Consider the following 27,727-nt stretch of genomic DNA (forward strand, 5'->3'; position numbering starts at 1 on the left):
GGGAGCCTGGCTGCCCTGATGGAACCATTGCTGCGGCGTACGTGAGAGACTCCTGGGACAAATGGAGAATCATGTGCCTCTCCATGCTTTCCATCGAGTACGTGGAAGACATCTACCTATTTGGAACCGTGATTGCTGGGCATTGCTCTGGTGTATCGTCAAATTCATAAGACGATGGCAGACGCTCAAGGAGCCCAAAGGCTGTTCGTCGCAATGGATGGTTTGGGCAGGGCTGTGGGAACAGTCCGCGGGGATTTCTGAACTGAATCGCAAGATGGATCACATCATGGAGAACTTTGCTGAAAAGGAACATTTAATTGAATTTGAGAGCACCCAGCATGGATGAATAGAACAGACAAGTCATTGTTTTTGTCTGCTCGAGAAAACCGACATCCTAATCTACGATTTGACTCCCTCGAACGGCCTTGACGCAGGACCAGGCTGTTCTGAAAAACACCTCCGAGGACATCCAGGCAGGCGCTACAGGTGCATCAGAGCCAGAACAAACAGGCTCAGAGACAGCTTCTTTCCCAAAGCTGTCCCCATGTTGAACTCTAACTTATAATAATAATAATAATTCACCGCTATACAATATAATGCCCTAATACCCTACTGTGCAATACTACCGTTCGAGTGCAATACGTCCGTCACTGATTGTTATTTATTACTTCGGTACTCTTGTCTTGCTCTGTATATTGTACCGTATTTGTATTTTGTACTTCTATAGTACTTCTATTTTTGTACTTCTACAGCACCTCCAAGTCCGAGTCCATGGTTCTCGCCCGGAAAAGGGTGGAATGCCATCTCCGGGTTGGGGAGGAGACCCTGCCCCACTTGGAGGAGTTCAAGTACCTAGGAGTCTTGTTCACGAGTGAGGGAAGAGTGGATCGTGAGATCGACAGGCGGATCGGTGCGGCGTCTTCAGTAATGCGGACGTTGTACCGATCCGTTGTGGTGAAGAAGGAGCTGAGCCGGAAGGCAAAGCTCTCAATTTACCGGTCGATCTACGTTCCCATCCTCACCTATGGTCATGAGCTTTGGGTCATGACCGATGGGTCATGACCGAAAGGATAAGATCACGTGTACAAGCGGCCGAAATGAGTTTCCTCTGCTGTGTGGCGGAGCTCTCCCTTAGAGATAGGGTGAGAAGTTCTGCCATCCGGGAGGAACTCAAAGTAAAGCCGCTGCTCCTTCACATCGAGAGGAGCCAGATGAGGTGGTTCGGGCATCTGGTCAGGATGCCACCCGAACGCCTCCCTAGGGAGGTGTTTAGGGCACGTCCAACCAGTAGGAGGCCACGGGGAAGACCCAGGACACGTTGGGAAGACTATGTCTCCCGGCTGGCCTGGGAACGCCTCGGGATCCCCCGGGAAGAGCTAGACGAAGTGGCTGGGGAGAGGGAAGTCTGGGTTTCCCTGCTTAGGCTGTTGCCCCCGGACCCGACCTCGGATAAGCGGAAGATGATGGATGGATGGATGGATGGATAGTGTTTTGTATATTGTACAGAATTGCTTATTATTTTTATTGGATAGTTGTCTGTTTATTTCAATTGTTAGTTTTTCCTTTTTTACCTCTTATGTCATTTATTTCACCCCATATTTGTTCCCACTACCGCACCTTAAGTTGGAGTCTTTAATCTCGTTATATGCAAATATAATGACAATAAGGTTCATTCTATTCCATTCTATCTCAACGATAGACGCTTTTGACCTCCCTCCCTCCTCAGCGACACCTGGAGTCGAACTTTTGCAGATCGGCCCTCAGTTCAAAAAAACGTTACATCATCACACCCAAGATAATTGGGCATACACGCACACCCCCCCACCCCCACCCCCACCCCACGCCTTCACCACCGCTTTTTCCCCTTGGGGTGATGGTCGGATGGCAGCGCTTCAAAGCAACATTCCAGGGCCCCAACTCCCCGCCCCTCTGTTGCGAGTTTGTCGTGATTAAATGCAACGTGTTTATGTGTGCATTGCACGGAGGTTTTTTTCCCCCTTTAGGAGCCTAGTCTAGATTGTATTTTTTTACTCGTTTTCTTCCCCAGCGTTTTACCTTTTCCCATCTTTTACGGGGCACCTCGTGGCGACCCATCAGCGTTCCTGTTCTGTAGCCCTGTACACTGTTTTGTTTGTCTAATCTTGAACGGGTTTGTGCTGAAAACAAAAATTTCGTTGTACTTGTTGCAATGACAATAAAGACCTACCTACTTATTAATCGAGTCTTACATCCTGCAGGTCAACTACTACAGTAGACTTGAATCATGTGTTATGTAAGGAAGGCTCATTGCACAAGTGAATGACTCCCAAAATCGGGACAGTTATTTTTAACGCTCAACCTGTTCCTCGCAATTTTCTTATCTAAACAAAAGTGTTAGTTCTAGCATAAAGTCAATGCCGCATAAATTAATATCTCATCGTCACCAATCAAACAACAGCCAAGTTCTACTTGCTGCCACGCATGAAGTATGGGTTTTGAAGAGATTCTACGGACCACCGGGGAATTTGGACTTTTCCAGAAGCTTCTTCTTTTTGGATTAACCTTTCCAAATGTACTTCTGTCCGCTTCTTTCTGTAGTTTTCTTTTCTTCCAGTCAGATCCGGAGCGACATTGCAACACGGACTGGATCCTCCGGGCTGCTCCCAACCTGACGTTGGAGGAGCAGCTGAACCTGACCGTTCCTCTGGAGCGGAACGGTTCTTTCAGCAGGTGTCACATGTTTGTCCCGGTGGACTGGGACATCGGAACCATCAAGGAGCGCGGACTCAACGAGACCACGGTGTGCCGGAGTGGTTGGGTGTATAACGACACCATGTACCAGTCCACCATTGTCACGGACGTAAGTGAGGCCGTGCTCATCCGCCATCGCCTGGTGTTGTCACACTTGTTTGATTCGTGATGTTGCTCTGTAGTTTGATCTCGTTTGTGACAGGTCTCACGTACCGACGGTTGTGAAGACGGTTTTCTTCGCTGGTATAGTCGTCGGTTCTATCACCTTTGGACCTCTTATGGAATCGTAAGTCAGCTAACCGGTATTGTTTATATCTTGCATAATTGTGTATTTGGATTAGGGATGAGTGCCAAATTCTGTATTTGCATAGGCATCGTCCAAATTCCATCATATTTATATAAATATACGGGCTTCACGGTGGCAGAGGGGTTAGTGCGCCCGCCTCACAATATGAAGGTCCTGCAGTCCTGGGTTCAAATCCAGGCTCGGGATCTTTCTGTGTGGAGTTTGCATGTTCTCCCCGTGAATGCGTGGGTTCCCTCCGGGTACTCCGGCTTCCTCCCACCTCCAAAGACATGCACCTGGGGATAGGTTGATTGGCAACACTAAATTGGCCCTAGTGTGTGAATGTTGTCCGTCTATCTGTGTTGGCCCTGCGATGAGGTGGCGACTTGTCCAGGGTGTACCCCGCCTTCCGCCCGAATGTAGCTGAGATAGGCGCCAGCGACCCCGAAAGGGAATAAGCGGTAGAAATGGATGGATGGATATAAATATACATATACATACATATATACATATATATATATAAACATACATATATAAATATACATATACATACATATGTACATATGTATATATATGTACATATATGTATATATATGCATATATATATATATATATATATATATATATATATATATATATATATATATGCATATATACATGTATATATATATATGTATGTGAATATATGTATATATGTGTGTGTGTGTGTATATATATATATATATATACACACATGTGTATATATCCATCCATCCATTTTCTACCGCTTATTTCCTTTGGGGTCGCGTGGGGCGCTGGGGCCTATCTCAGCGGAAGGAGGCGTATACCCTGGACAAGTCGCCATCTAATCGCAGTATTTATATATATATATATATATAGGCCTGCACTAGTGGTACGTGGGCTCCATCTAGTGGTATGCCAAATATTTGATTCATCATTTAAGTCAGGGGTCGGGAACCTTTTTGGCTGAGAGAGCCAAAAAGCCAAATATTTTAAAATGTATTTCCGTAAGAGCTATATAAAACATTTTTTAACACTTAACACAACTAAAAACATGCATTTTTAAGTAAGAACAACATTTCTAGAGTATGATAGGTCTCTTATTCTTTGTAATAACGTTGTTATTCTGAAGCTAACTGTGGAGGCGGCGTGGCCTGCGGGCCTGCAGCGAAGCGGGTGTGGCAGGACCGGCCTCGAAATCAACGACAGGTGCGTAGATGGCCCACCTGCGCCTTGTTATCGAATCACCTGTCGCTCTGTTAAAAGCAGCAGCCAGGAGGCGAGGCGGGGTTAGAGCTGGAGCCAGAGCGCGAGCGAGAACGAAAGAGAAAAAGAAGATTGCTGGAAAGCAACTGAGAGACTTATTGAAAAATAAAACAATATTGTAACGCCGAAACAGACTCTCATGTCGGTGCTTGGTGGTCTGAAGAACCCCCAGGAGGGAAAGCCCCACACTAACCAATAATAAATAAATAACTTCTTACCATTAACGCAACTTCTTGAACATAAAAAAAGCATGAGAATGTTTTATATTTTGAACGTTATTTTTAGCACTGTGATTACAAGTGGAATTATTCATTACTTATCATGTTAGGCAATGTCAGCTCAGATTTATCCGAGAGCCAGATGCAGTCATCAAAAGAGCCACATCTGGCTCTAGAGCCATAGGTTCCCTACCCCTTATTTAAGTAGTGTTTATTTTCCTGTATTCAAACACAGTGTTTACTGGTCAAGTTACAATGGCCAAAATATTAAATAGACTTGTTCAATAAAACCTGCCTACTACTTTACTGTATTTTAATGTCAAGCCTCATGCTGGGACTTGGAGAGCCGAGTGTTTTCCGAGGTAGTCTGACCTCTCATCTGAGTGTCCCTTTTAGATCCGGTCGCCTGAGAACCACACTGGTGTCCTCCGTCCTTCTGCTCTTGTCCACCTTCGTGTGCGGCGCCTCTCCCAACATCCACGTCTACATAGCGTCGCAGTTTTTCGCCGGACTCTGCATTGCCGGTCTCAGGACCAACGCCACTCTTTTAGGTTTGTCTTCGAGCTCCAGATACATGAGATTGAGCTGATTCTGTGTAAAGAGAAATAAAAAAATGTCTTTCTAGCTACGGAGTGGATCGAGGTCAACAAAAGGTCCTTTGCTTCCTGTTTGTGCCAACTGTTTGCTGCAGTGGGACAATGTGCGATAGCTCTACTGGTCTACGTAGTCCGTGACTGGAGAACTGCACAGTACGTGTTGGGAGCAGCTTATTCCGTCGTCACTCTCTACTTGTGGTACGTAAAAAGAAGAAAGTTACACTTTCTACACTTCTCCAAGTAACTCCCAAGTTGTCATTGAAGGTGGATTCCGGAGTCGGCCCGGTGGTTGTTGACTCAGGGGAAAGTTGGGGAAGCAAAGATTTTGATCAGGAAAGCTGCGTCCGTGAATAAACGGGAGATTCCGGAGAATACTTTGGACTGCTTGGTATGCTTTGCTGAACCAAAGACACCGTTTAGGATCTTGGTCTTCGTAAGCCGTACCATAGTTTGTTCTTCTCCCCAATTACGCAGTTACAGGCACACGAGGAAAAGGAAGTGGAAAGTGGAGCGATGACAATCATCTTTACCACAAAAGTGCTGCTGAAATATTGGTTGATAATTTCTTTTATCTGGTAAGTTCAGCACATTTTTAGGAATCCATCCGTTCCCTTTTTTGTTTTGTGTTGAAACATTGACTGTTATTTTTTCTGTTACCATTACCCACCCCCTGATAAGTTTTCCGTCAATATAGGGACCTTGTCGGACTGTCATTGCCGAGTCTAGACTGTTATTTCTGTTACCATTACCCATCCCCTGATAGGTTTTCCGTCAATATAGGGACCTTGTCGGACTGTCATTGCCAAGTCTTGACTGTTATTTCTCTGTTACCATTTCCCCACCCCCCGATAAGTTTTCCGTCAATATAGGGACCTTGTCGGACTGTCATTGCCAAGTCTTGACTGTTATTTCTCTGTTACCATTTCCCACCCCCTGAAAGATTTTCCGTCAATATAGGGACCTTGTCGGACTGTCATTGCCAAGTCTTGACTGTTATTTCTCTGTTACCATTTCCCCACCCCCTGATAGGTTTTCCGTAAATATAGGGACCTTGTCGGACTGTCATTGCCAAGTCTTGACGGTTATTTCTCTGTTACCATTACCCACCCCCCGATAGGTTTTCCGTCAATATAGGGACTGTCGTTAGCAAGTCTAGACTGTTATTTCTGTTACCATTTCCCCACCCCCTGATAGGTTTTCCGTCAATATATGGACCTTGTCGGACTGTCATTGCCAAGTCTAGACTGTTATTTCTCTGTTACCATTTCCCCACCCCCCTGATAGGTTTTCTGTCGATATAGGGACCATGTCGGACTGTCATTGCCAAGTCTTGACGGTTATTTCTCCGTTACCATTACCCACCCCCCCATAGGTTTTCGGTCAATATAGGGACCTTGTCGGACTGTCATTGCCAAGTCTAGACTGTTATTTCTCTGTTACCATTTCCCCACCCCCCCTGATAAGTTTTCTGTCGATATAGGGACCTTGTCGGACTTTCATTGCAAAGTCTAGACTTTTATTTCTCTGTTACCATTCCCACCCCCTGATAGGTTTTCCGTCAATATAGGGACCTTGTCGGACAGTCATTGCCGAGTCTAGACTGTTATTTCTGTTACCATTAGCCACCCCCTGATAGGTTTTCCGTCAATATAGGGACCTTGTCGGACTGTCATTGCCAAGGCTTGACTGTTATTTCTCTGTTACCATTACCCACCCCCTTATGGGTTTTCCGTCAATATAGGGACCTTGTCGGACTGGCATTGCCAAGTCTTGACGGTTATTTCTCTGTTACCATTACGCACCCCTGATAGGTTTTCCGTCAATATAGGGACCTTGTCGGACTGTCATTGCCAAGTCTTGATTGTTATTTCTCTGTTACCATTACCCCACCTCCTTGATAGGTTTTCCGTCAATATACGGACCTTGTCGGACTGTCATTGCCAAGTCTAGACTGTTATTTCTGTTACCATTACCCCCCCCCCCCCCCCCCCCCCCCCCCCGATAGGTTTTCTGTCAATATAGGGACCTTGTCGGACTGTCATTGCAAAGTCTAGACTTTTATTTCTCTGTTACCATTCCCATCCCCTGATAGGTTTTCCGTCAATATAGCGACCTTGTCGGACTGTCATTGCCAAGTCTTGACTGTTATTTCTCTGTTACCATTTCCCCACCCCCCTGATAGGTTTACCGTCAATATAGGGACTGTCGTTGCCAAGTCTAGACTGTTATTTCTGTTACCATTACCCACCCCCTGATAAGTTTTCCGTCAATGTAGGGACCTTGTCGGACAGTCATGGACGAGTCTAGACTGTTATTTCTGTTACCATTAGCCACCCCCTGATAGGTTTTCCGTCAATATAGGGACCTTGTCGGACTCTCATTGCCGAGTCTGGACTGTTATTTTTGTTACCATTACCCACCCCCAGATAGGTTTTCCGTCAATATAGGGACCTTGTCAGACTGTCATTGCCAAGTCTTGACTGTTGTTTCTCTGTTACCATTTCCCACCCCCTGATAGGTTTTCCGTCAATATAGGGACTTTGTCGGACTGTCATTGCCAAGTCTAGACTGTTATTTCTCTGTTACCATTACCCACCCCCCTGATAGGTTTTCCGTCAATATAGGGACTTTGTCGGACTGTCATTGCCAAGTCCTAACTGTTATTTCTGTTACGATTACCCACCCCCTTATAGGTTTTCCGTCAATGTAGGGACCTTGTCGGACTGTCATTGCCAAGGCTTGACTGTTATTTCTCTGTTACCATTTCCCCACCCCCCGATAGGTTTTCTGTCAATATAGGGACTGTCATTGCCAAGTCTAGACTGTTATTTCTCTGTTACCAATTCCCCACTCCCCTGATAGGTTTTCCGTCAATATAGGGACCTTGTCGGACTGTCATTGCCAAGTCTAGACTGTTATTTCTCTTTTACCAATTCCCCACTCCCCTGATAGGTTTTCTGTCAATATAGGGACCTTGTCGGACTGTCATTGCCAAGTCTTGACTGCTATTTCTCTGTTACCATTTCTCTATCCCGCTGATAGGTTTTCCGTCAATATAGCCTACTTTAGTCTTCTCCTCAATGTGGGTGCGTTTGGCCTGAACATCTTCCTGAATCAATTCCTGTTCGGGGTTTCGGAATTACCCGCACACCTCCTCTGCATCTGGATTTTGGAAAAATGGGGAAGGAAATTGTCCCTGGTTTTAACCCTTTTCGCCAGCGGTGTTGTTTGCCTGCTAACACTTGCATTCTCACAAGGTGAACTTTTTTTATTCCAAAAAATATATATATACTTTTTTTATGTGTTGGTTGTTAGGTCTTTAGTTTATTGTACATGGACTCTCATTCCAGGCGATGTGGTTGCGGTTTCCGTTTTGGTAACCACAGGGAAGTTCTTCGTCACCTGGGCTAGTTCGGTGTGCATGGTGTACATTCACGAGCTGTTTCCCACCACAGTCAGGTAAGCCAATGTTTCTCAACCGTAGGGCTGTGGAACTCATTGTAATGCACTTTCCCACCACTTGTGGGTAATGACAATATCAAACAGAAGAGCTTAAGTCATAGAGAAGTTTCACAAGTGTCTCAAAGGGCTGCACAAGCCACATTGACATCCTCGGTTCAGATCCCACATAAGGGCAAGGAAAAACTCACAACCCAGTAGGATGCCAATGAGAATGACTATGAGAAACCTTGGAGAGGGCCGCAGATGTGGGTGACCCCCCCACCCCCCACCCCTCTAGGGGAGACCGGATGCAATGGACGTCGAGTGGGTCTAACATAATATTGTGAAAGTCCAGTCCATGGTGGATCTAAGATAATAGTGAGAGTCCAGTCCATAGTGGGGCTAGCTGGAGACCATCCGGAGCGAAGACGGGTCAGCTGCCCATGCACAGGCGAGCGGTCCACCTCGGGTCCCGACTAACAATCAGTCTGACCTACAGTCGCGATCAAAAGTTTACATACACTTGTAAAGAACATAATATCATGGCTGTCTTGAGTTTTTAATAATTTCTGAAACCCTTGTATTTTTGTGATAGAGTGAGTGGAGCACATACTTGTTGGTCACAAAAAAACATGTTAATATTTGGTAGCCATCCACAAGCTTCTGGTTGATCCACAGAACTCTCCTCCAGATGGTCTCATCTTTGTCCATGTAATGTCAGATGAAACAGAAATGAAGCTGTTAGGCCACAATACCGAAAATCCCAGGAACACCATACCTACCGTCAAGCATGGTGGTGGTAGTATTATGTTCTGGGGCTGTTTTGCTGCCAATGGAACTGGCGGTTTACAGAGAGTAAATGGGACAGTGAAAAAGGAGGATTACCTCCAAATTCTTCAGGACAACCTAAAATCATCAGCCCGGAGGTTGGGTCTCGGGCGCGGTTGGGTGTTCCAACAGGACAATGACCCCAAACACACATTAAAAGTGGTAAAGGGATGGCTAAATAATAATAATGGATTTTATTTGCAAACAACCTCAAAGTGCTACTGTGTATTGAAAAATAAAAAGATCATAAAAAATAAATAAAAATAAAAATTATAACAGCCTAATAGCTAGAACTAGCATGCATATATTTTAAAAAAAAAGAAAATGCTTTTTTTTTTTTTTAAAGCATCCACAGTCTGTGGTGCCCTCAGGTGGTCAGGGAGAGCGTTCCACGGACAGGGAGCGGCGGAGCAGAAAGCCCGGTCTCCCATCTCCCATTAAATAAGGCCAGAATGAAGGTTTTAGAATGGCCTTCCCAAAGTCCTGATTTAAACGTGTGGACAATGCTGAAGAAACAAGTATGTGCTCCAATCACTCTATCACAAAAAAATAAGAGTTATAGAAATTATTCGAAACTCACGACTGTTAGCCTTAATAGTAATCTTTGTAATTAACACATGCTTTCATATTATTTGTCAGGGTTCAACCTGTAAGAAGGTTAGACGTAATCATTGATTATGATTACTAATTCTGTGTTACTATTTGAGTAATCTCCGGGAAACCTGTTAAGCAACTTGTCCATGCATACCGCTTATCCTGTTCTGGATCACCAGGAATCTGGAGCCTATCCCACTTGACTCCTGGTGTAGCCGAGTCGTCTTAAGGCATACCCCCTCATACTTTAACGAAGAGCAACTTGGTGACAGATGCAAGGGGGGAAAAAAAAACCCTCTTGAAAACCTTTAACAGAACCCGGGTTCTGTAGGGCATCCATCTGTCTTGGCCGGTCGAGTTGAGATGGCGAGACACAGAGAGAGAAAACCGGATCAAGGTGTCCGGTTCAAACACTGATGACATCTATTAAACAAGACAAGAAGCAAAGAATTAAACAGAGACGGAATTAAATTCGGCTCAATTGAGGAGAGACGCCGGGATTGTACGCCTGCCCCTCGATTTGGACTTTCTCCGACCACATGACAACAGCTGCTTCTAGGTAAACAGCCATCGTCTCTGATTACAACAGTTCAAAGGAAAAGGTCGTAAACGGTTCACAGAAAAGGTCGTAAAAGATTCCAAATAGAGGTCCGTAAAACTGTTGAAAAAGGAGCTTCCTCTTTCTGTTTGATTACAATACATGAAAGAAAACGGAACACCTTCATGTTGCTTCCCCCCCTACACGGCGGAGTTTTACGAGCCTTACTCTTGGTAAGGCTCGTAAAACTCACCGGGCACTCAATGTAACACCAAAGTTTTTGCGATAAGTTAGAAACAATTATTCTAACTCAAGGGGTCTCAAAAAACCGGTATAATTAATAACCTCTTCGTCTTAATTATGTACGTTATGGCAGATTCTGTGCTTCTAACACTTATTCTCCCCAGGCAAACTGCTGTCAGCATGGTGTCTTTGGTCTCCAGAGTAGGCGGTCTGCTCGCCCCGCCACTCAACCTGTTGGCCTTCTATCACTGGTCCTTACCCATCGTGGTCTTCAGCAGCCTGGTGTTGCTCAGTGGAGCTTTTGTGATCTTCCTTCCTGAAACCAGAAGCCAAGAACTGCCTGATTCTTCCAAGGAGGTCCTGGGCAACGGGTAAGCCAACCCCTGCCAGTCTGTATCCAGTAAGGGAAATTCAGCCAGTCTAAGCCTGTTAAAGGGAAACTGCCATTTAAATCTTTTTTTCACAATCGGGCTGGTTCACCTATTCCGCTTTGTTAGTATGGGGAACATGTTCACCATTAATTAGTTGCTTATTAATAATAATAATAATAATATATTTTATTTGTAAAAAGCACTTTGCATTGAGTAAACAACCTCAAAGTGGTACAGTGTATTAAAAAAAAAATAATAAAAGTAAAAACTAGAACAGCCAAATAGCTAGAATTAGTATGCATATATCTTAAAAAATGTTTTTGTTTTTTAAAAAAAAAGGGTTTTTAAGTCTTTTTTAAAAGCATTCACAGTCTGTGGTACCCTCAGGTGGTCAGGGAGAGCGTTCTCCCATTGTTCGTAGCTTTGTCCTCGAAGGTTGGAGGGGGTAACCTAAACTTAAAGTACTTACTTACTTACTTAAAGTAACAAAGACTTAAATCAGAGTTCTATGGACACTAGGGGAACATATAAGGGTTAGGGTTAGGGTTACTAATAAGCAATAATTCTGAGGTTATTGAGGGAAGACTCTTAGTTAATGGCTTACTGGTTGCATAATAAGGCCATGCAAAATAAGGCATACTTAATAATGACTAATTAAGAGCCGATATGTTACTAATTTGCATGTTAATAAGCGACTAATTAAAGGTTAATATGTGTTCCCCATACTAAAGTGTTTCCGTAAGCTGGCCTTAAAATGCTTTTGCTGCAGGAAAAGTTAGTCCTACGTTACAAGTAATGCATCTCACCTGGTATAGTAAAAGGTTTTCGGCTGGGTCGGCTTTTGGTAATTCCACAATTTGCCGGCCCGAGGAGAGCACAAGTGCTGAAAGATACAGCCATCCCATCACTTGGCACACCAGTGATATTTTGTCCACGAGCCCTGCTAAATGGTAACACTGCCACAAAACCTGCCAATATTTTATTATTTGTTATTTACTGCCGGGAAACAATTTACAGTAATGCTTAAAAAATGACCAAAAATGATGTAATTATTACATGTTTTCATGTCAACCCACAGTTAGTGAACTTGGCCCGTTGTGTAAATGCTAAATAAAAACCGAATACAATGATTTGCAAATCCTTTTCAGTGTCTTGGCTGAATGAGCAGGTATCCTACACTTCGGTCTCCTTGGACACGTCCTCGCTCTCCCATGCGGACTGGACACTGGCCGAAAGTTAGTGGACGGCCGAGGGTGCAGTCGGCTCTCTTGGTTGCTTTGTTGGGTCTGCTCCTTTCTCCGGCCATGCTCCCCAGGCCCCAGCAGATGAAAGTGTGTATGGGTGTTGCAATGATGTTTTTGTTTGGTTGCTTGTGTGTGCATGATATTTTGTGTCCTGGGCATGACGTTAAAGTGCATCCGGCAGTGGAGGCTCATCTATGGGGGTCTTGGGGCACAAGGAGGTTAACCCCTTTACTACTGTTACCCCAGGTAGTACCTGACTGCCCCCTAGCCAGGGATACGGTGAAGACCTCAACGGCGGAGCAGGCGGAAGACGGTAGATTTAAGAACTACCACAACGGCTGCGATGGCGGAAGAAGGCTGCAGCAGAAAAGGGTACCCCAGTCGTCTTGGACTCTCTGCCACTGGACCCTGAACCGATTCTGTCAAGGATCGTCTGTGCAACAGTCTCCGCACGTTGAACAAAGTCACGCACAGGCATCCTCCATGAAGGGACACACCCCTACCAGGAGGATCGTCATACCGCCGATGATGATGAAAATATATTATTGGTTGATTATTTTGTTGTTGTTTTGCTTTCGTGGCTGTATGTGCTGCTGGAGTGACAGCTGGTTGCATCAGCTCTGCTCTTTTAATGTTTTTATTTATTCTATTTTCTTAGTCAATTTTGGTACTTTGGGAGCTATTGAATACCAGTATGCTAAAAAAAAAACAGTAAGCAGCTATGTTTATTAATATACCTGTGGAGCCGACGGTCCGACAAACAGGCTGGGCACGCTGTAGCCCTGCCCAAGATGGCGGCGAGCGAGCGGAGAGGAGGAGCGAAAGAGCGACCTGGACTGAGGTTTTATTGAAAAATAAACAAAGTCAAACTGCTCAAGCCATGTCCTTCCTTGGTGGTCCTGGGAACCCGCAAGACGAGGGCTTGAGTCCGTCACAATACCGTAGCTGCGTCTGTCTAAATGGTAGGTAGAGGGTGCTAGTGATCCTTCTTGCGACTACTCGGCTGCAGAAGAAGTGAAATGAGTGACGTGATATGTGCTGGGGGAGGTAATAAAGGAAGATCTCCATCGAGACAGAGAGACTTTTAAAACTGAAGGAAGATAAGGAAGACTTCTATAAACAAAATGTTGATGCTTTTGATCAGAAGGAGCTGGCATGGACTTCATTTATAAGTAAAGGTAAGACCATAATAAAGTTTTTTTTTTTTTTTATTAAATGTGCTTTCCATGACGGTATCCTTACATCACACTCAAATTTTTACTGCATGCCTTTGGTAAGTGCCGGAGTGAGAAGAGGTTTTAAAATAATTAGCGCATGCTTACTTTTACCGCATGCCTTTGGTAAGCGCAGGAGTGAGAAGAGGTTTTAAGTTAATTAGCGCCCCGGTGGCAATTCAAGGAAATACGATATAATATATTATTTATTATTATCATTGTTTAATGTGAGCGAACTGTGGTGCTGAATTTCCCCCAGGGATGAATAAAGTACATTCTATTCTATGTACAGTAGATGGCAGTATTGTCCTGTTTAAGAGTGTGACAACATTTCTATTTACGGCAGACGAACTGCTTTACGGTAGACAAAAACGTTAATGAAACTAGCTAAGAAACCAAGAACTCGCCCTCGATCATTCTACAGTTTTAACGTCATCGGGCTGGCTCGCCGTTTATATTGTGGGAAAAGCGGACGTGAAAACAGGCTGTCGACACGTCACTCGGGTCCGCGTGGAACTGGAGGGGGCGTGGCCTCCAGCTCCACCTGAATTTCGGGAGATTTTCGGGATAAAATTTGTCCCGGGAGAGGCGCTGAATTTCTGGAGTCTCCCAGATAATCCGGGAGGGTTGGCAAGTATGGCTAGGTAACAAAAACTAAAATGAATAATAATGACTCTGGCACAAACTACAGACCAAGCCCACAATTTATAATCCTCATGACATCCTTGATCCGGTTTATCGGCATTTTCTTAGTTCAACAGACAATTAACATCAACCCTTGAAGACACCACACTCTCGCACGGAGGAACATGGCTTTTGGGGAGATCCTGCAGGCCATTGGAGAATTTGGAATTTTCCAGAAGCTCATACTTTTTGGACTAACTTTTCCAAATATGATTTTGAATTGTGCTCTGTGTAGTTTTCTTTTTATCGAGTCCGATCCGGAGCGACATTGCGACACGGACTGGATCCTCCGGGCTGCTCCCAACCTGACGTTGGAGGATCAGCTGAACCTGACCGTTCCTCTGGAGCAGGACGGTTCTTTCAGCCGGTGTCGCATGTTCCTTCCGGTGGACTGGGACATCGGGACCATCAGGGACCGCGGACTCAATGAGACCACGGTGTGCCAGAACGGTTGGGTGTACTACGACACCACGTACGAGTCCACCATTGTCTCTGACGTAAGTGACTGCACGCTTATTTTCTGTCTCAGTTGTTTCAGACATGCTAATTCTGCGGGTGTTGCCTGGTAGTTTGATCTGGTGTGTGACAGGTCCAACGTACCGGCTCTGGTGAAGACAGTTTTCATGGCTGGTTGTCTTGTTGGTTCTTTCGTCTTTGGACCTCTTGCTGAATCGTAAGTATCCTAAAGGGCCACGCCTTTTGTCCCATTGTCCCTTTGGGACAGAGGACCCTATTGAGTTTCTAGCGTTTTATTCTTTCTTTCTTGTTATTATTCCGTTGCTTTGAGCTGTAATTTGACCCTCTTAACATGCTTCAAAACTCACCATCAGGCCTGGCGAACATTGCGATTTAATCAAGAACCTAAGCCCAAAACTAAAAATTGCACTCTAGCGCCCCCTAGGAAGAAAACACAGACAAAACTGCCTGTAACTTCCAGTAGGAATGTTGTGGAGACATGAACCAAAAACCTCTATGTAGCTCTCACTTAGACCTAGATTTCATACACTGACACCCTTCAGCAAAAATCAACAGGAAGTTTGCAATTCCCCCTTCAAAACAAAAGTTTTGTAAAAACACTCACCTTTGCCTCTTTGAGCTGTAATTTGACCCCCTTAACATGCTTCAAAACTCACCATCAGGACTGGGGAACATTGCGATTTAATCAAAAAACTAACCCCAAAACTAAAAAATTGCACTCTAGCGCCCCCTAGGAAGAAAACACAGACAAAACTAGTTGTAACTTCCAGTAGGAATGTTGTAGGGACATGAACCAACAACCTCTATGTAGGTCTGACTTAGACCTTGATTTCATACACTGACACCCTTCAGCAAAAAACGACAGGAAGTTTGCAATTCCCCCTTCAAAACAAAAGTTTTGGAAAAACACTCACCTTTGCCTCTTTGAGCTGTAATTTGACCCCCTTAACATGCTTCAAAACTCACCATCAGGACTGGGGAACATTGCGATTTAATCAAAAACCTAACCCCAAAACTAAAAATTGCGATCTAGCGCCCCCTAGGAAGAAAACACAGACAAACTGCCTGTGACTTCCAGTAGGAATGTTTTAGAGACATGAACCAAAAACCTCTATGTAGCTCTCACTTAGACCTAGATTTCATACACTGACACCCTTCAGCAAAAATCAACAGGAAGTTTGCAATTCCCCCTTCAAAACAAAAATTTAGTAAAAACACTCACCTTTGCCTCTTTGAGCTGTAATTTGACCCCCTTAACATGCTTCAAAACTCACCATCAGGACTGGGGAACATTGCGATTTAATCAAAAAACTAACCCCAAAACTAAAAATTGCGCTCTAGCGCCCCCTAGGAAGAAAACAGACAAAACTGCCTGTAACTTCCAGTAAGAATGTATTTGCGACATGAAACAACATTCTCTATGTAGGTCTCACTTATACCTAAATTTCACACTCTGACACCCTTTAGCAAAACTCAACAGGAAGTTTGCAATTCCCCCTTAAAAACAAATGTTTTGTAAAAACACTCACCTTTGCCTCTTTGAGCTGTAATTTGACCCCCTTAACATGTTTCAAAACTCACCATCAGGACTGGGGAACATTGCGATTTAATCAAAAAACTAACCCCAAAACTAAAAATTGCACTCTAGCGCCCCCTAGGAAGAAAACACGGACAAAACTGCTTGTAACTTCCAGTAGGAATGTTGCAGGGACATGAACCAACAACCTTTATGTAGGTCTGACTTAGACCTAGATTTCATACACTGACACCTTTCAGCAAAAATCAACAGGAAGTTTGCAATTCCCCCTTCAAAACAAAAGTTTTGTAAAAACACTCACCTTTGCCTATTTGAGCTGTAATTTGACCCCCTTAACATGTTTCAAAACTCATCATCAGGAATGGGGAACATTGCGATTTAATCAAAAAACTAACCCCAAAACTAAAAATTGCACTCTAGCGCCCCCTAGGAAAAAAACACAGACAAAACTGCCTCTAACTTCCAGTAGGAATGTTGTAGGGACATGAACCAACAACCTCTATTTAGGTCTGACTTAGACCTTGATTTCATACACTGACACCCTTCAGCAAAAATCAACAGGAAGTTTGCAATTCACCCTTCAAAACAAAAGTTTTGTAAAAACACTCACCTTTGCCTCTTTGAGCTGTAATTTGACCCCCTTAACATGCTTCAAAACTCACCATCAGGGCTGGCGAGCATTGCGATTTAATAAAAAAACTAACTCCAAAACTAAAAATTGCGCTCTAGCGCCCCCTAGGAAGAAAACACAGACAAAACTGGTTGTAACTTCCAGTAGGAATGTTGTATAGACATGAACCAAAAACATCTATGTAGGTCTCACTTAGACCTAGATTTAATACACTGACATCCTTCAGCAAAAATCACCAGGAAGTTTGCAATTCCCCCTTCAAAACAAAAGTTTTGTAAAAACACTCACCTTTGCCTCTTTGAGCTGTAATTTGACCCCCATAACATGCTTCAAAACTCATCATCAGGACTGGGGAACATTGCGATTTAATCAAAAAACTAACCCCAAAACTAAAAATTGCACTCTAGCGCCCCCTAGGAAGAAAACACAGACACAATTGCTTCTAACTTCCAGTAGGAATGTTGTAGAGACATGAACCAAAAACATATATGTAGGTCTGACTTAGACCTAGATTTCATACACTGACACCCTTCAGCAAAAATCAACAGGAAGTTTGCAATTCCACCTTCAAAACAAAAGTTTTGTAAAAACCTGTCATCCTTTGCCTCTTTGAGCTGTAATTTGAACCCCTTAACATGCTTCAAAACTCACCATCAGGACTGGGGAACATTGCGATTTAATCAAAAACCTAACCCCAAAACTATAAATTGCGCTCTAGCGCCCCCTAGGAAGAAAACACAGACAAAACTGCTTGTAACTTCCTGTAGGAATGTCTTATCGACATGAAACAACATTCTCTATGTAGGTCTCACTTAGACCTAGATTTCATACACTGACATCCTTCAGTAAAAATCAACAGGAAGTTGGCAATTCCCCCTTCAGAACAAAAGTTCTGTAAAAACACTCACCTTTGCCTCTTTGAGCTGTAATCTGACCCCCTTAACATGCTTCAAAACTCACCATCAGGACTGGGGAACATTGCGATTTAATCAAAAAACTAACCCCAAAACTAAAAAATTGCACTCTAGCGCCCCCTAGGAAGAAAACACAGACAAAACTGCTTGTAACTTCCAGGAGGAATGTTTTAGGGACATGAACCAACAACCTCTATGTAGGTCTGACTTAGACCTAGATTTCATACAATGACACCCTTCAGCAAAAATCAACAGGAAGTTTGCAATTCCCCCTTCAAAACAAAAGTTTTGTAAAAACACTCACCTTTGCCTCTTTGAGCTGTAATTTGACCCCCTTAACATGCTTTAAAACTCACCATCAGGACTGGCAAACATTGGGATTTAATCAAAAACCTAACACCAAAACTAAAAATTGCGCTCTAGCGCCCCCTAGGAAGAAAACACAGACAAAACTGCCTGTAACTTCCTGTAGGAATGTCTTATCGACATGAAACAACATTCTCTATGTAGGTCTCACTTAGACCTAGATTTCATACACTGACATCCTTCAGCAAAAATCACCAGGAAGTTTTCAATTGCCCCTTCAAAACAGAAGTTTTGTAAAAACACTCACCTTTGCCTCTTTGAGCTGTAATTTGACCCCCTTAAAATGCTTCAAAACTCACCAAACTGGACACACGCATCAGGACTGGCGAAAATTGCGATCTAATCAAAAACCCAACCCCAAAACTCAAAATTGCGCTGTAGCGCCCCCTAGGAATAAAACACAGACAAAACTGTTCCTAGGAAGAAAACACAGACAAAACTGCCTGTAACTTCCAGTAGGAATGTCATAGAGACATGAAACAAAAACTTCTATGTAGGTCTCACTTAGACCTACATTTCATCCATTGACATCCTTCAGCAAAAACCAACAGGAAGTTGGCAATTACCCCTTCAAAACAAAAGTTGTGTAAAAACCCATCACCTTTTTTCAAACATTATCTCCTCTGAGCGCGTTTGTCGTATCGGCTTCAAACTCTCACAGGAAAGAGATTGAACCCTTCTGATTAAAAGTTTCGCAAAGAGTTGATCTAACTGCTCCGGTTTTGATTTTACGAGCCTTAAAAGAACATCTGCGCTGATGCTGCTGCGCTGCTGTTTCTGTCTCAAGATGGCCGCTTAAAAGCAGGAAACACCAGCCTGACCACACAATGCAGAGAAGGTAGGTACCGTGCGGGTAAAGATATGTTGACTGGGCGAAAGAAGGAGGCACCAGTTTGACTCCAGGATACAGAGAAGGTAGGTCATGTGCAGGTATGTTGTCTGGGTGATGGCAGGAAGCACCGGCGTGTATGGGTGACAGAAAGAAGCACCAGTGTGACCCCAGGTTGCAGGGAAGGTAGGTAATGTGCAGGTAAAGATATGTTGAATGGGTAAAGGCAGGAAACACCAGCAAAAGTCGGTCCCGTCCATCGCTGCTTGCAGCTTTAATTGTTTTTAAGTCCCTAAATGGTCTGGCCCCACCATACCTGACCGAGCTCCTGCATCATCATACCTCGTCTAGAGCCCTAAGGTCAGCTGACCAACTGCTGTCGGCTTTCCCTAGATCCAGACTAAAGACCAGAGGGGACAGAGCCTTTTTCCGTTGCCGCCCCTAAGCTCTGGAACAGCCTTCCCCTCCACATTAGGTCAGTCCAGAGCCTGGGGGTTTTCAAAACCCTTCTTAAGACTTCCCGCTGGCCTTTGACCTGAGCTGTGTCTGCCCACTAGGCCACCATTTCTCGTCCACCCCTTCACCCCTTTGCTTTAAAAGTTGTTGTCCAGAGCCTGGGGGTTTTCAAAACCCTGCTTAAGACTTCTCGCTGGCCTTTGACCTGAGCTGTGTCTGCCCACTAGGCCAAAATTTCTCGTCCACCCCGTCACCCCTTTGCTTTAAGAGTTGTTGTAAAACTGACTTGACTTGACTGGACTTGGACGACTAACTAACTGGAACGTCCACTTTTAGATTCGGTCGTCTGAGAACAACGCAGATACCCCCCTAAGCTCTGGAACAGCTTTCCCCTCCACATTGGGTCAGTCCAGAGCCTGGGGGTTTTCAAAACCCTTCTTAAGACTTCTCGCTGGCCTTTGACCTGAGCTGTGTCTGCCCACTAGGCAGACACAGCTCCCCACCTCGTCCACCCCTTCACCCCTTTGCTTTAAAAGTTGTTGTCCAGAGCCTGGGGGTTTTCAAAACCCTTCTTAAGACTTCTCGCTGGCCTTTGACCTGAGCTGAGTCTGCCCATTAGGCCAAAATTTCTCGTCCACCCCCTCACCAATTTGCTTTAAAAGTTGTTGTAAAACTGACTTGACTTGACTGGACTTGGACGACTAACCATCTGGAACGTCCACTTTTAGATTCGGTCGTCTGAGAACAACGCAGATACCCGCCTTGCTCCAGATAGCGTGCACCTTCATGGTCGGAGCGGCTCCGGATATCTACGTCTACATCGTGGCGCAGTTCCTGGTCGGGATCGCCTGCGGCGCGTATCGGATGAACTCGACTGTGTTGGGTATGGCATCCGACTTGGGGGGGGCTTGAACTTGTGTACAACTTGAGTGTAAAAAAAAAAATGTCCCCATAGCTACGGAGTGGATCGGAGTCACCAAAAGGTCCTGGGCCTCCTGTTTGAGTCAGGTTTTTGCTGCAGTCGGACAATGTTTCATGGCCGGACTGGTCTACGTCATTCGGAACTGGAGAGTAGCTCAATACGTGCTGGGAGCAGCTTACTTTCCTCTGGTCATCTACATGTGGTAAGTCTGATTCTGAAGGAATCAATAAAGTTCTATCCATTTATCTATCTAAACCTTTTATTCAAGGTGGATTCCAGAATCCGCCAGGTGGTTGTTGAGTCAGGGAAGAATTGGAGAAGCAAAGACGTTGATCAAGGGAGTGGCCTCAATAAATAAACAGGAAGTCCCGGAGAATACTCTGGACTGCATGGTGTGCTTTATCAAATACCGTATTTCCTTGAATTGCCGCCGGGGCGCTAATTAATTTAAAACCTCTTCTCACTCCGGCGCCTACCAAAGCCTTGCGATAAATTCAGGCCTGCGCTTAAAAATTTGAGTGTGATGTAAGGATACTGTGAAGGACTCCAGCCGTCGTCTTGTGGGTTGCGTGGACCACCCAGGAAGGACATTGTGTCGAGCAGGTTTGACTCTTTTATTTTTTCAAATAGGAATGCGTCAGTGGCTTCACGGTTAGTGCATCTGCCTGACAATACGAAGATCCTGCAGTCCTGGGTTCAATCCCAGGCTCGGGATCTTTCCGTGTGGAGTTTGCATGTTCTCCCCGTGAATGCGTGGGTTCCTTCCGGGTACTCCGGCTTCCTCCCACTTCCAAAGACATGCACCTGGGGATAGGTTGATTGGCAACACAAAATTGGCCCTAGTGTTTGAATGTGAGTGTGAATGTTGTCCCTGCGATGGGGTGGCGAATTGTCCGATTGTAGCTGAGATACGCGCCAGCGCCCCCCGCGACCCCAAAAGGGAATAAGCGGTAAAAAATGGATGGATGGATGGGAAGCGTCAGTGTCGATCGAGTCGCTTTTCAGCGCCTCCTCCGCTGCTTGTCTCAGTCTGCTTTTCAGCCGCCGGTGTCGGGGGCTCATTCTCGGATCGGTCTTGTTCGTCCGCTTCTGCCCTTTTGAGTTTTCCTCCTTCTCCCCTTTTAAACACTGTGAGGAGATTGTGAAATTGGGAGCCGGTGTGTGAGCCACGCACCTGATCTCGAATCGCTCCCGGCACGCCCCGCCTCGTCGTTCTGCTGCATCCTCCGCCTCCTGGCCGCCATCTTGAACAGGGCCATAGCGAGTCCTGCCCCGCCGTCAGCCCGTCGGCTCCGCCACAGATACCATCATGAAAAGCACATTTGATAAAATAAAACGTTTTTATGGTCTTACCTTTACTTATAAATGAAGTCCATGCTGATCAAAAGCATCGACAACTTGTTTATAGAAGTCTTCCTTATCTTCCTTCAGTTTTAAAAGTCTCTCTGTCTCGATGGAGATCTTCCTTTATTACCTCCTGCTTCGGTTGAAAGTCCAGTTTAGAAAACGGTTTTATTTTAGATATGTAATCCTCCACTTCTTCACCTACTCAGTGGCCTAGTGGTTCAAGTGTCCGCCCTGAGATCGGTAGGTTCGAGTCGTACCAAAGACTATAAAAATGGGACCCATTACCTCCCTGCTTGGCACTCAGCATCAAGGGTTGGAATTGGGGGGTTAAATCACCAAAAATGATTCCCGGTGCTGCCCACTGCTCCCCTCACCTCCCAGGGGGTGAACAAGGGGGAGGGTCAAATGCAGAGGATACATTTTGCCACGGTATAGGGTCGGTATAGCTCGATTCGATTCCCGCTTCCGCCATCCTAGTCACTGCCGTTGTGTCCTTGGGCAAGACACCTTACCCACCTGCTCCCAGTGCCACCCACACTGGTTTAAATGTAACTTAGATATTGGGTTTCACTATGTAAAGCGCTTTGAGTCACTAGAGAAAAGCGCTATATAAATATAATTCACTTCACTTCACTTCACACCTAGTGTGTGTGTGTGACAATCATTGGTACTTTAACTTTCTTCTGGTCGCAAGAAGGATCACTAGCGCCCTCTACCACCAGGAGGCGGGAGTCATTTAATGACTCATATTTGACACACGCAGCTACGGTATATTAAAAAATAAATACATTTGAAAACAGGTGAAATGTCACTCGTGACGTGACGAGTTTGGCCCCTCAGTAATTCCAAGCAGGCGGCAATTCAAGGAAATACGGTAACCCACTCAATTATTTATTCCGTTCTTTAATCGTTTGTTCTTCTCTTGAACTACGCAGCTAGAAGAACATGAGGGAAAAGAGGTCGAACGTGAAGCCATGAAAATGCTTTTAACCACAAGAAAGCTGCTGATTTATTTAATAATTTCGTGTTTTTTCTGGTGCGTAAAAACATTTAGTGATTCAGTGTCACATCCCCCTCATTTATTTCTCTTTTCTCACCCAGGTTTTCGGCATACTTAGGCTACATGTGTATTTCTCTCGGTGTCGGAACGTTTGGTTTGAACATCTTCCTGGTTCAAACTGCGTTTGGAATCTCCGAAATACCCGCGCACTTTCTGTGCATCTGGTTTTTGGAGTTGTTGGGGAGAAAAATGTCTGGGATTCTAACCCTCCTGGCAGGGGGCTTGCTCAGTCTCCTGACCGTGGCTTTACCTCAAGGTGACTTTTCACAGGAATCACGCCTTAGTTTGGACATATTACACTCACATATCTTTCACCGGTTCCCATTCTAGACAATGCCGTTGCTATTGTGGCTCTTTTAACAGCAGGGAAGTGCCTTTTGGACTGGAATATTTCGGTGTCCATGGTCTACTCTCAGGAGCTGTTCCCCACTTCAGTCAGGTAAGCAATGTGCATGTTCTCATTCATCCGGGTCATTGTAATCTCAGGGCATTCAATCGATCGCAACTGGACTGTTTGGTTTGTCTTAGAACGGTGGTCCCCAACCACCGGGCCGACTGGTACCAGGCCGCGGAATTTAAAAAAAAAAAGTTTAAATTTTATTTAATTTTTTTTTAATTAAATCAACATAAAAAACACAAGATACACTTACAATTAGTGCACCAACCCAAAAAGCCTCCCTTTTTCATGACAAAATATTCATAAATTTAAAAAAATGCCCACCCGCCCCCTCAGCCGCAGAATAATTTTTTTTTACTTTATTTTATATTTTTTAATGTATTTTTATTTTGTTATTATTTTTATTAAATCAACATAAAAAACACAAGATACACTTACAATTAGTGCACCAACCCAAAAAAACCTCCCTTTTTCATGGCAAAATAAAATAATAAATAAAAATATCCAACCACCCCCACAACCACCGGGTTGGTACCGGGCCGCAGAATTTTTTTTAAATTAATTTTTATTTATTTATTTTTATCTTGTTTTATTATTTTTTTTTTTTCATTAAATCAACATAAAAAAAACACAAGATACACTTAAAATTAGTGATTAAATCCCCCCACCCCACTCACACCCCCTCCCCTACCACCGGGCTGATTGGTACCGGGCCACAGAAGAATTTTTCATTATTTATTTATTTTTTTAATTTTTGTTTTATTAATTTTTGTTTTATTTTTTTAGTGCACCAACCTAAAATACCTCCCTTTTTCATGAAAAAAAACTAAAATACCCCCCTCCCCCTTCCTCCTCAACCACCTTTGCCGATTGGTACTGGGCCGCGAAAGATTTATTTTTTTATTTTTTTAATTTTTTTATTTTATTTATTTATTTATTTTTATTAAATCAAGATACACTAACAATTAGTGCACCAACACAAAAAACTCACCTTTTCATGACAAAAAATAAATAAATAAATGAATAAAAAGAATCTCCCCCAAACCCCTCCACCCCCGCCAGGCCGCGGGAGACCTTATCAAGCGTTGACCGGTCCGCAGCTACAAAAAGGTTTGGGACCACTGTCTTAGAAGACTTTTCGCCTCTGATCCGAGTAACTTTTAACAGTTCATGCCCATAGACTTAGATTGGTCGGATCTAGTCCTAGACTTAGCCCGATCGGATCTAGTCTAGCGGCTGGTGCCAAAACCCTAAATATTTATTATCTCTTGCAAACGTCTTCTAAGCATACTTGCCAACCCTTGCGATTTTCCCGGGAGACTCCCGAATTTCAGTGCCCCCCCCCGAAAATCCGCCGAGGCGAACATTCTCCCGATTTCCACCCGGACAACAATATTGGTGGCGTGTCTTAAAGGCGCTGGCTTTAAAGTCCCCTACAACATGTCGTCACGTCCGCTTCTACTCAGTCAGACGATATATGCAACACACATTAGTGAACGCAAGGCATACTTGGTCGAAAGCCATACAAGTCACACTGAGGGTGGCCGTATAAACAACTTTAAAAACTGTTACATATATGCGCCACACACTGTAAACCCACACCAAACAAGAATGGCAAACACATTTCGGGAGAACATCCGCACTGTAACACAACAAAAACACAACAGAAGAAATACCCAGAACCCCATGCAGCATTAACTCTTCAAGGATGCTACAATATACACCCCCAGCTACCACAAAACCCCCCATCTCCCGAATTTGGACGTCTCAAGGTTGGCAAGTATGCTTTTAAGACAAACCAAACAGTCCAGTTGCGACTGATTGATTGCCCTGAGATCAGCATTTACCGTATACCGTGTAGTCTTCTCAGGGTCACGGGGTTGTGAATGCCATGGCTTTGTTTTAGTTCTCAAAGTAAGGCAATCAAAGCAGGGGTATTGGAGCCCCCCTTTTCCAGAAAGCTAAGAACCGAGGGGCTGCTGTCTTCACTATTAGTCCTATTTTGTATATTCTAGAGAACCAGCGTCTTCTAGAGTAGACATTTGATTTTAGTTCATTTATTTTGCCGGCGTTACAGGAGCGCTGTGCTGTTTTTAAGGAGCTTCTGCAAAAAAAGCTAGTCGATCATTTGAATGAACGTATATTAGTTTGTGTCAACATTTTATTCCCAGTGTTCTGCACTTCCAGTTCTACTCTCCTTTCTCCTCAGGCAATCAGCTGTTGGGTTCTTGTCCACTATTGGGCGAGTAGCTGGTCTCCTCTCTCCATCAATCAACATGTTGGCGTTGTATCAGTGGTTCCTACCCAACATCGTCTTCGGCACCCTTTCGATGCTTAGTGGATTTCTGGGTTTCTTCCTCCCTGAAACCAGGGGCAAAGAACTGCTGGATTCTACCAGCGAGGTTGAGGGCAACAAGTAAGCCAACTAATTGTTCTGTTTCTAGCACATAGTCTATGCTGTGTTCTGGTGATGGTGTGTTATGACAGTGAAGTGTGGTGCCGTAAAGCAGTTTGACCTGTGCCTTTTGGAAGTGTCGAAAATTAAAATACACAGTCGAGTCTGTGAATCCTTGGATATAACATTGGCGGCAAGGATGCCGCTTCCTTTTTCTCCTTAGCCTCCTTTTATCGAGCAGCCTATCCCTTGGTCTTGCTGGTATTTGTCTTTTTAGCGGTCATTGGGCTAACAATGCTAGGCCATTATAATCCACAGCCTGGGTAGCGAGGGTTAAAGGGTTTTTAACACTCTTGGACCTGCGCAGAATTAAGCGGACTGTGTCGCTTTGCTTACCGGACATTTTGCTGGCGAATCATTTTCCGCCAGCGGCGACAACACGCCGTGGATTTGGTACACAGCTACGTCACCGATCTCGGCTACCTGGCGAGCCTCTGCAAATTTGGCCTTTTGGAAGAAGAAATGCCTCCAAATCTGAGGCCTTGGTTCTCAGCAGGAAACCGATGGTTTTTACAGAGAACGAGACTCTGTCCCAGGTGGCGGAGTTTAAGTGTCTCGGGGTCTTGTTCACGAGTGAGGGAAAGATGGAGAAGGAAATCAGCCAGGAGAATCGGAGCAGCTGGGGCAGTTTTGCAGTCTCTCTGCCGCGCTGTAGGCAAAGCTCTCGGTTTACCGAGCTATCTATAGTCCTACTCTCACCTATGGTCATGAAATGTGGGTCATGACCGAAAGAATAAGATCGTAGATACGAGCGGGTGAAATGAGTTTCCTCAGAAGAGTGGCTGGCATCTCCCTTAGAGATAGGGTGAGAAGTTCAGTCACCCGAGAGAGACTCTGAGTAGAGCCGCTGCTCCTTTGCTTGGAAAGGAGCCAGCTCAGGTAGTTCGGGGATCTCGTGCGAATGCCTCACCAGCGTCTCCCTAGAGAGGTCCTCGTTGCACGTCCCACTGGGAGGAGACCCAGGGGCAGGCCAAGGACCAGAGGGGGATTACATTTTCTCTCTGGCCTGGGACGTTTCGGGATCCCCCAGGAGAAAGTTGCTAATGTTGCTTTGGAAAGGGAAGTCTGGGGGTCTCTGCTGGAGCTTTTGTCCTGCCGACCCGATTCCGACCTGCTGTGGTCGAAAACGGTAGAAATGGCTTTTCAACTGGTGTCTGCTGCATATTTAGCATCGCGCCTCACCGGCGTACACCCCTCCCCTGCACACTTTGCACCACTGGCTCAGACAATGAGCCCAGAAGCTCAGCCCCCTGCCAACTTCTCCCCTCACGTGGACTCCGAGGTGAATGTCGCAAGACGTCAGGCCGCTACAGCACGCAAACTGTGTGGGAATTGTGACTCTCCCGCCCACTCTACCCTTGCGCCAACTTTCTCAGCCACGGGACAGAGATGCCAGCGCTGTGCTAGGATGACCCACTTCTCTGCTAATTCTCGGCCCAGCCGTCCCAAGTTCCAAGCTCGGTGGGCTCCCACAGAAAGCCGTTCAAGTGGTGTACCGTAGAGCTGGGCGGTGTCTGGCTGCCGCTGCTGCTGCATCCAAGTTGCTACTTAATGAATTAACGATAAGACGGCCCTGCTCATGATTTTCCAGCATACAGCTTTGCTGTTGTCCTTCCTGTTCAGTCTGCTGTTCAAGTGGACTCCCGGGTACTTGTACTGCCCCACTACTGCCACCTCCCGGCCCTGGCTTTTGATGGGCTCCACAGGGGTATTTTTCTTCTTGAAGTCGATGACCAGCTCCTTAGTCTTAGGGAAATTAGGAAAATGATTGACCATACACCGCACAATGGTCTCAGTCAATCCAAAACGGTTTGTATTTATGAATGTGCTTTTATTTTCAACCCGTAAATATTTTTTTATCCAAAACGATGCAAAAAGTGTATTAATGTATCCATTTTGTGTTTTCCTGTTTCTTTACAGAAATGGGAGTACCCTAAAAAATGGACGGAGTGAACACGCTGGCAGAAAATCAACACGATTTTAGTTTGGATCGGGAACACTGCAGGGGTCTTTTGTTGTGTGTGTCTCTGAATTGTACAATGTGCCGAATAAATATTTTAATTCATATGTTCCTGGACGGGCT

General features: G+C 44.8%; 1 protein-coding gene across 1 annotated transcript; it reads left to right on the forward strand.

Annotated features, from left to right (window-relative positions):
* The first annotated feature begins 1,132 nt into the window (after positions 1-1,132).
* Positions 1,133-27,711, forward strand: LOC133544909 (uncharacterized). The gene is made up of 19 exons (XM_061890151.1): positions 1,133-2,839; positions 2,913-3,016; positions 4,897-5,051; positions 5,126-5,294; positions 5,361-5,484; positions 5,571-5,671; positions 8,139-8,353; positions 8,447-8,555; positions 10,905-11,111; positions 14,354-14,750; positions 14,823-14,926; positions 20,192-20,346; positions 20,419-20,587; positions 20,654-20,777; positions 22,668-22,768; positions 22,834-23,048; positions 23,123-23,231; positions 25,399-25,605; positions 27,565-27,711. Exons 1-19 carry the CDS (start codon positions 2,468-2,470, stop codon positions 27,626-27,628), a joined length of 3,201 nt encoding a protein of 1,066 aa, XP_061746135.1. The 5' UTR covers positions 1,133-2,467; the 3' UTR covers positions 27,629-27,711.
* The last annotated feature ends 16 nt before the right edge of the window (positions 27,712-27,727 follow it).

Source organism: Nerophis ophidion, linkage group LG28 (assembly GCF_033978795.1).
Source record: "Nerophis ophidion isolate RoL-2023_Sa linkage group LG28, RoL_Noph_v1.0, whole genome shotgun sequence".
Lineage (NCBI taxonomy): Eukaryota > Metazoa > Chordata > Actinopteri > Syngnathiformes > Syngnathidae > Nerophis > Nerophis ophidion.

Bases quoted from the DNA above. Each gene is read 5' to 3' on its own strand.
- LOC133544909 (XM_061890151.1), top strand. From the start codon at position 2,468: ATGGGTTTTGAAGAGATTCTACGGACCACCGGGGAATTTGGACTTTTC. The intron at 20,347-20,418 runs GTATGGCATCCG...ATGTCCCCATAG, and splicing joins GATGAACTCGACTGTGTTGG to CTACGGAGTGGATCGGAGTC. The intron at 20,588-20,653 runs GTAAGTCTGATT...CTTTTATTCAAG, and splicing joins CCTCTGGTCATCTACATGTG to GTGGATTCCAGAATCCGCCA.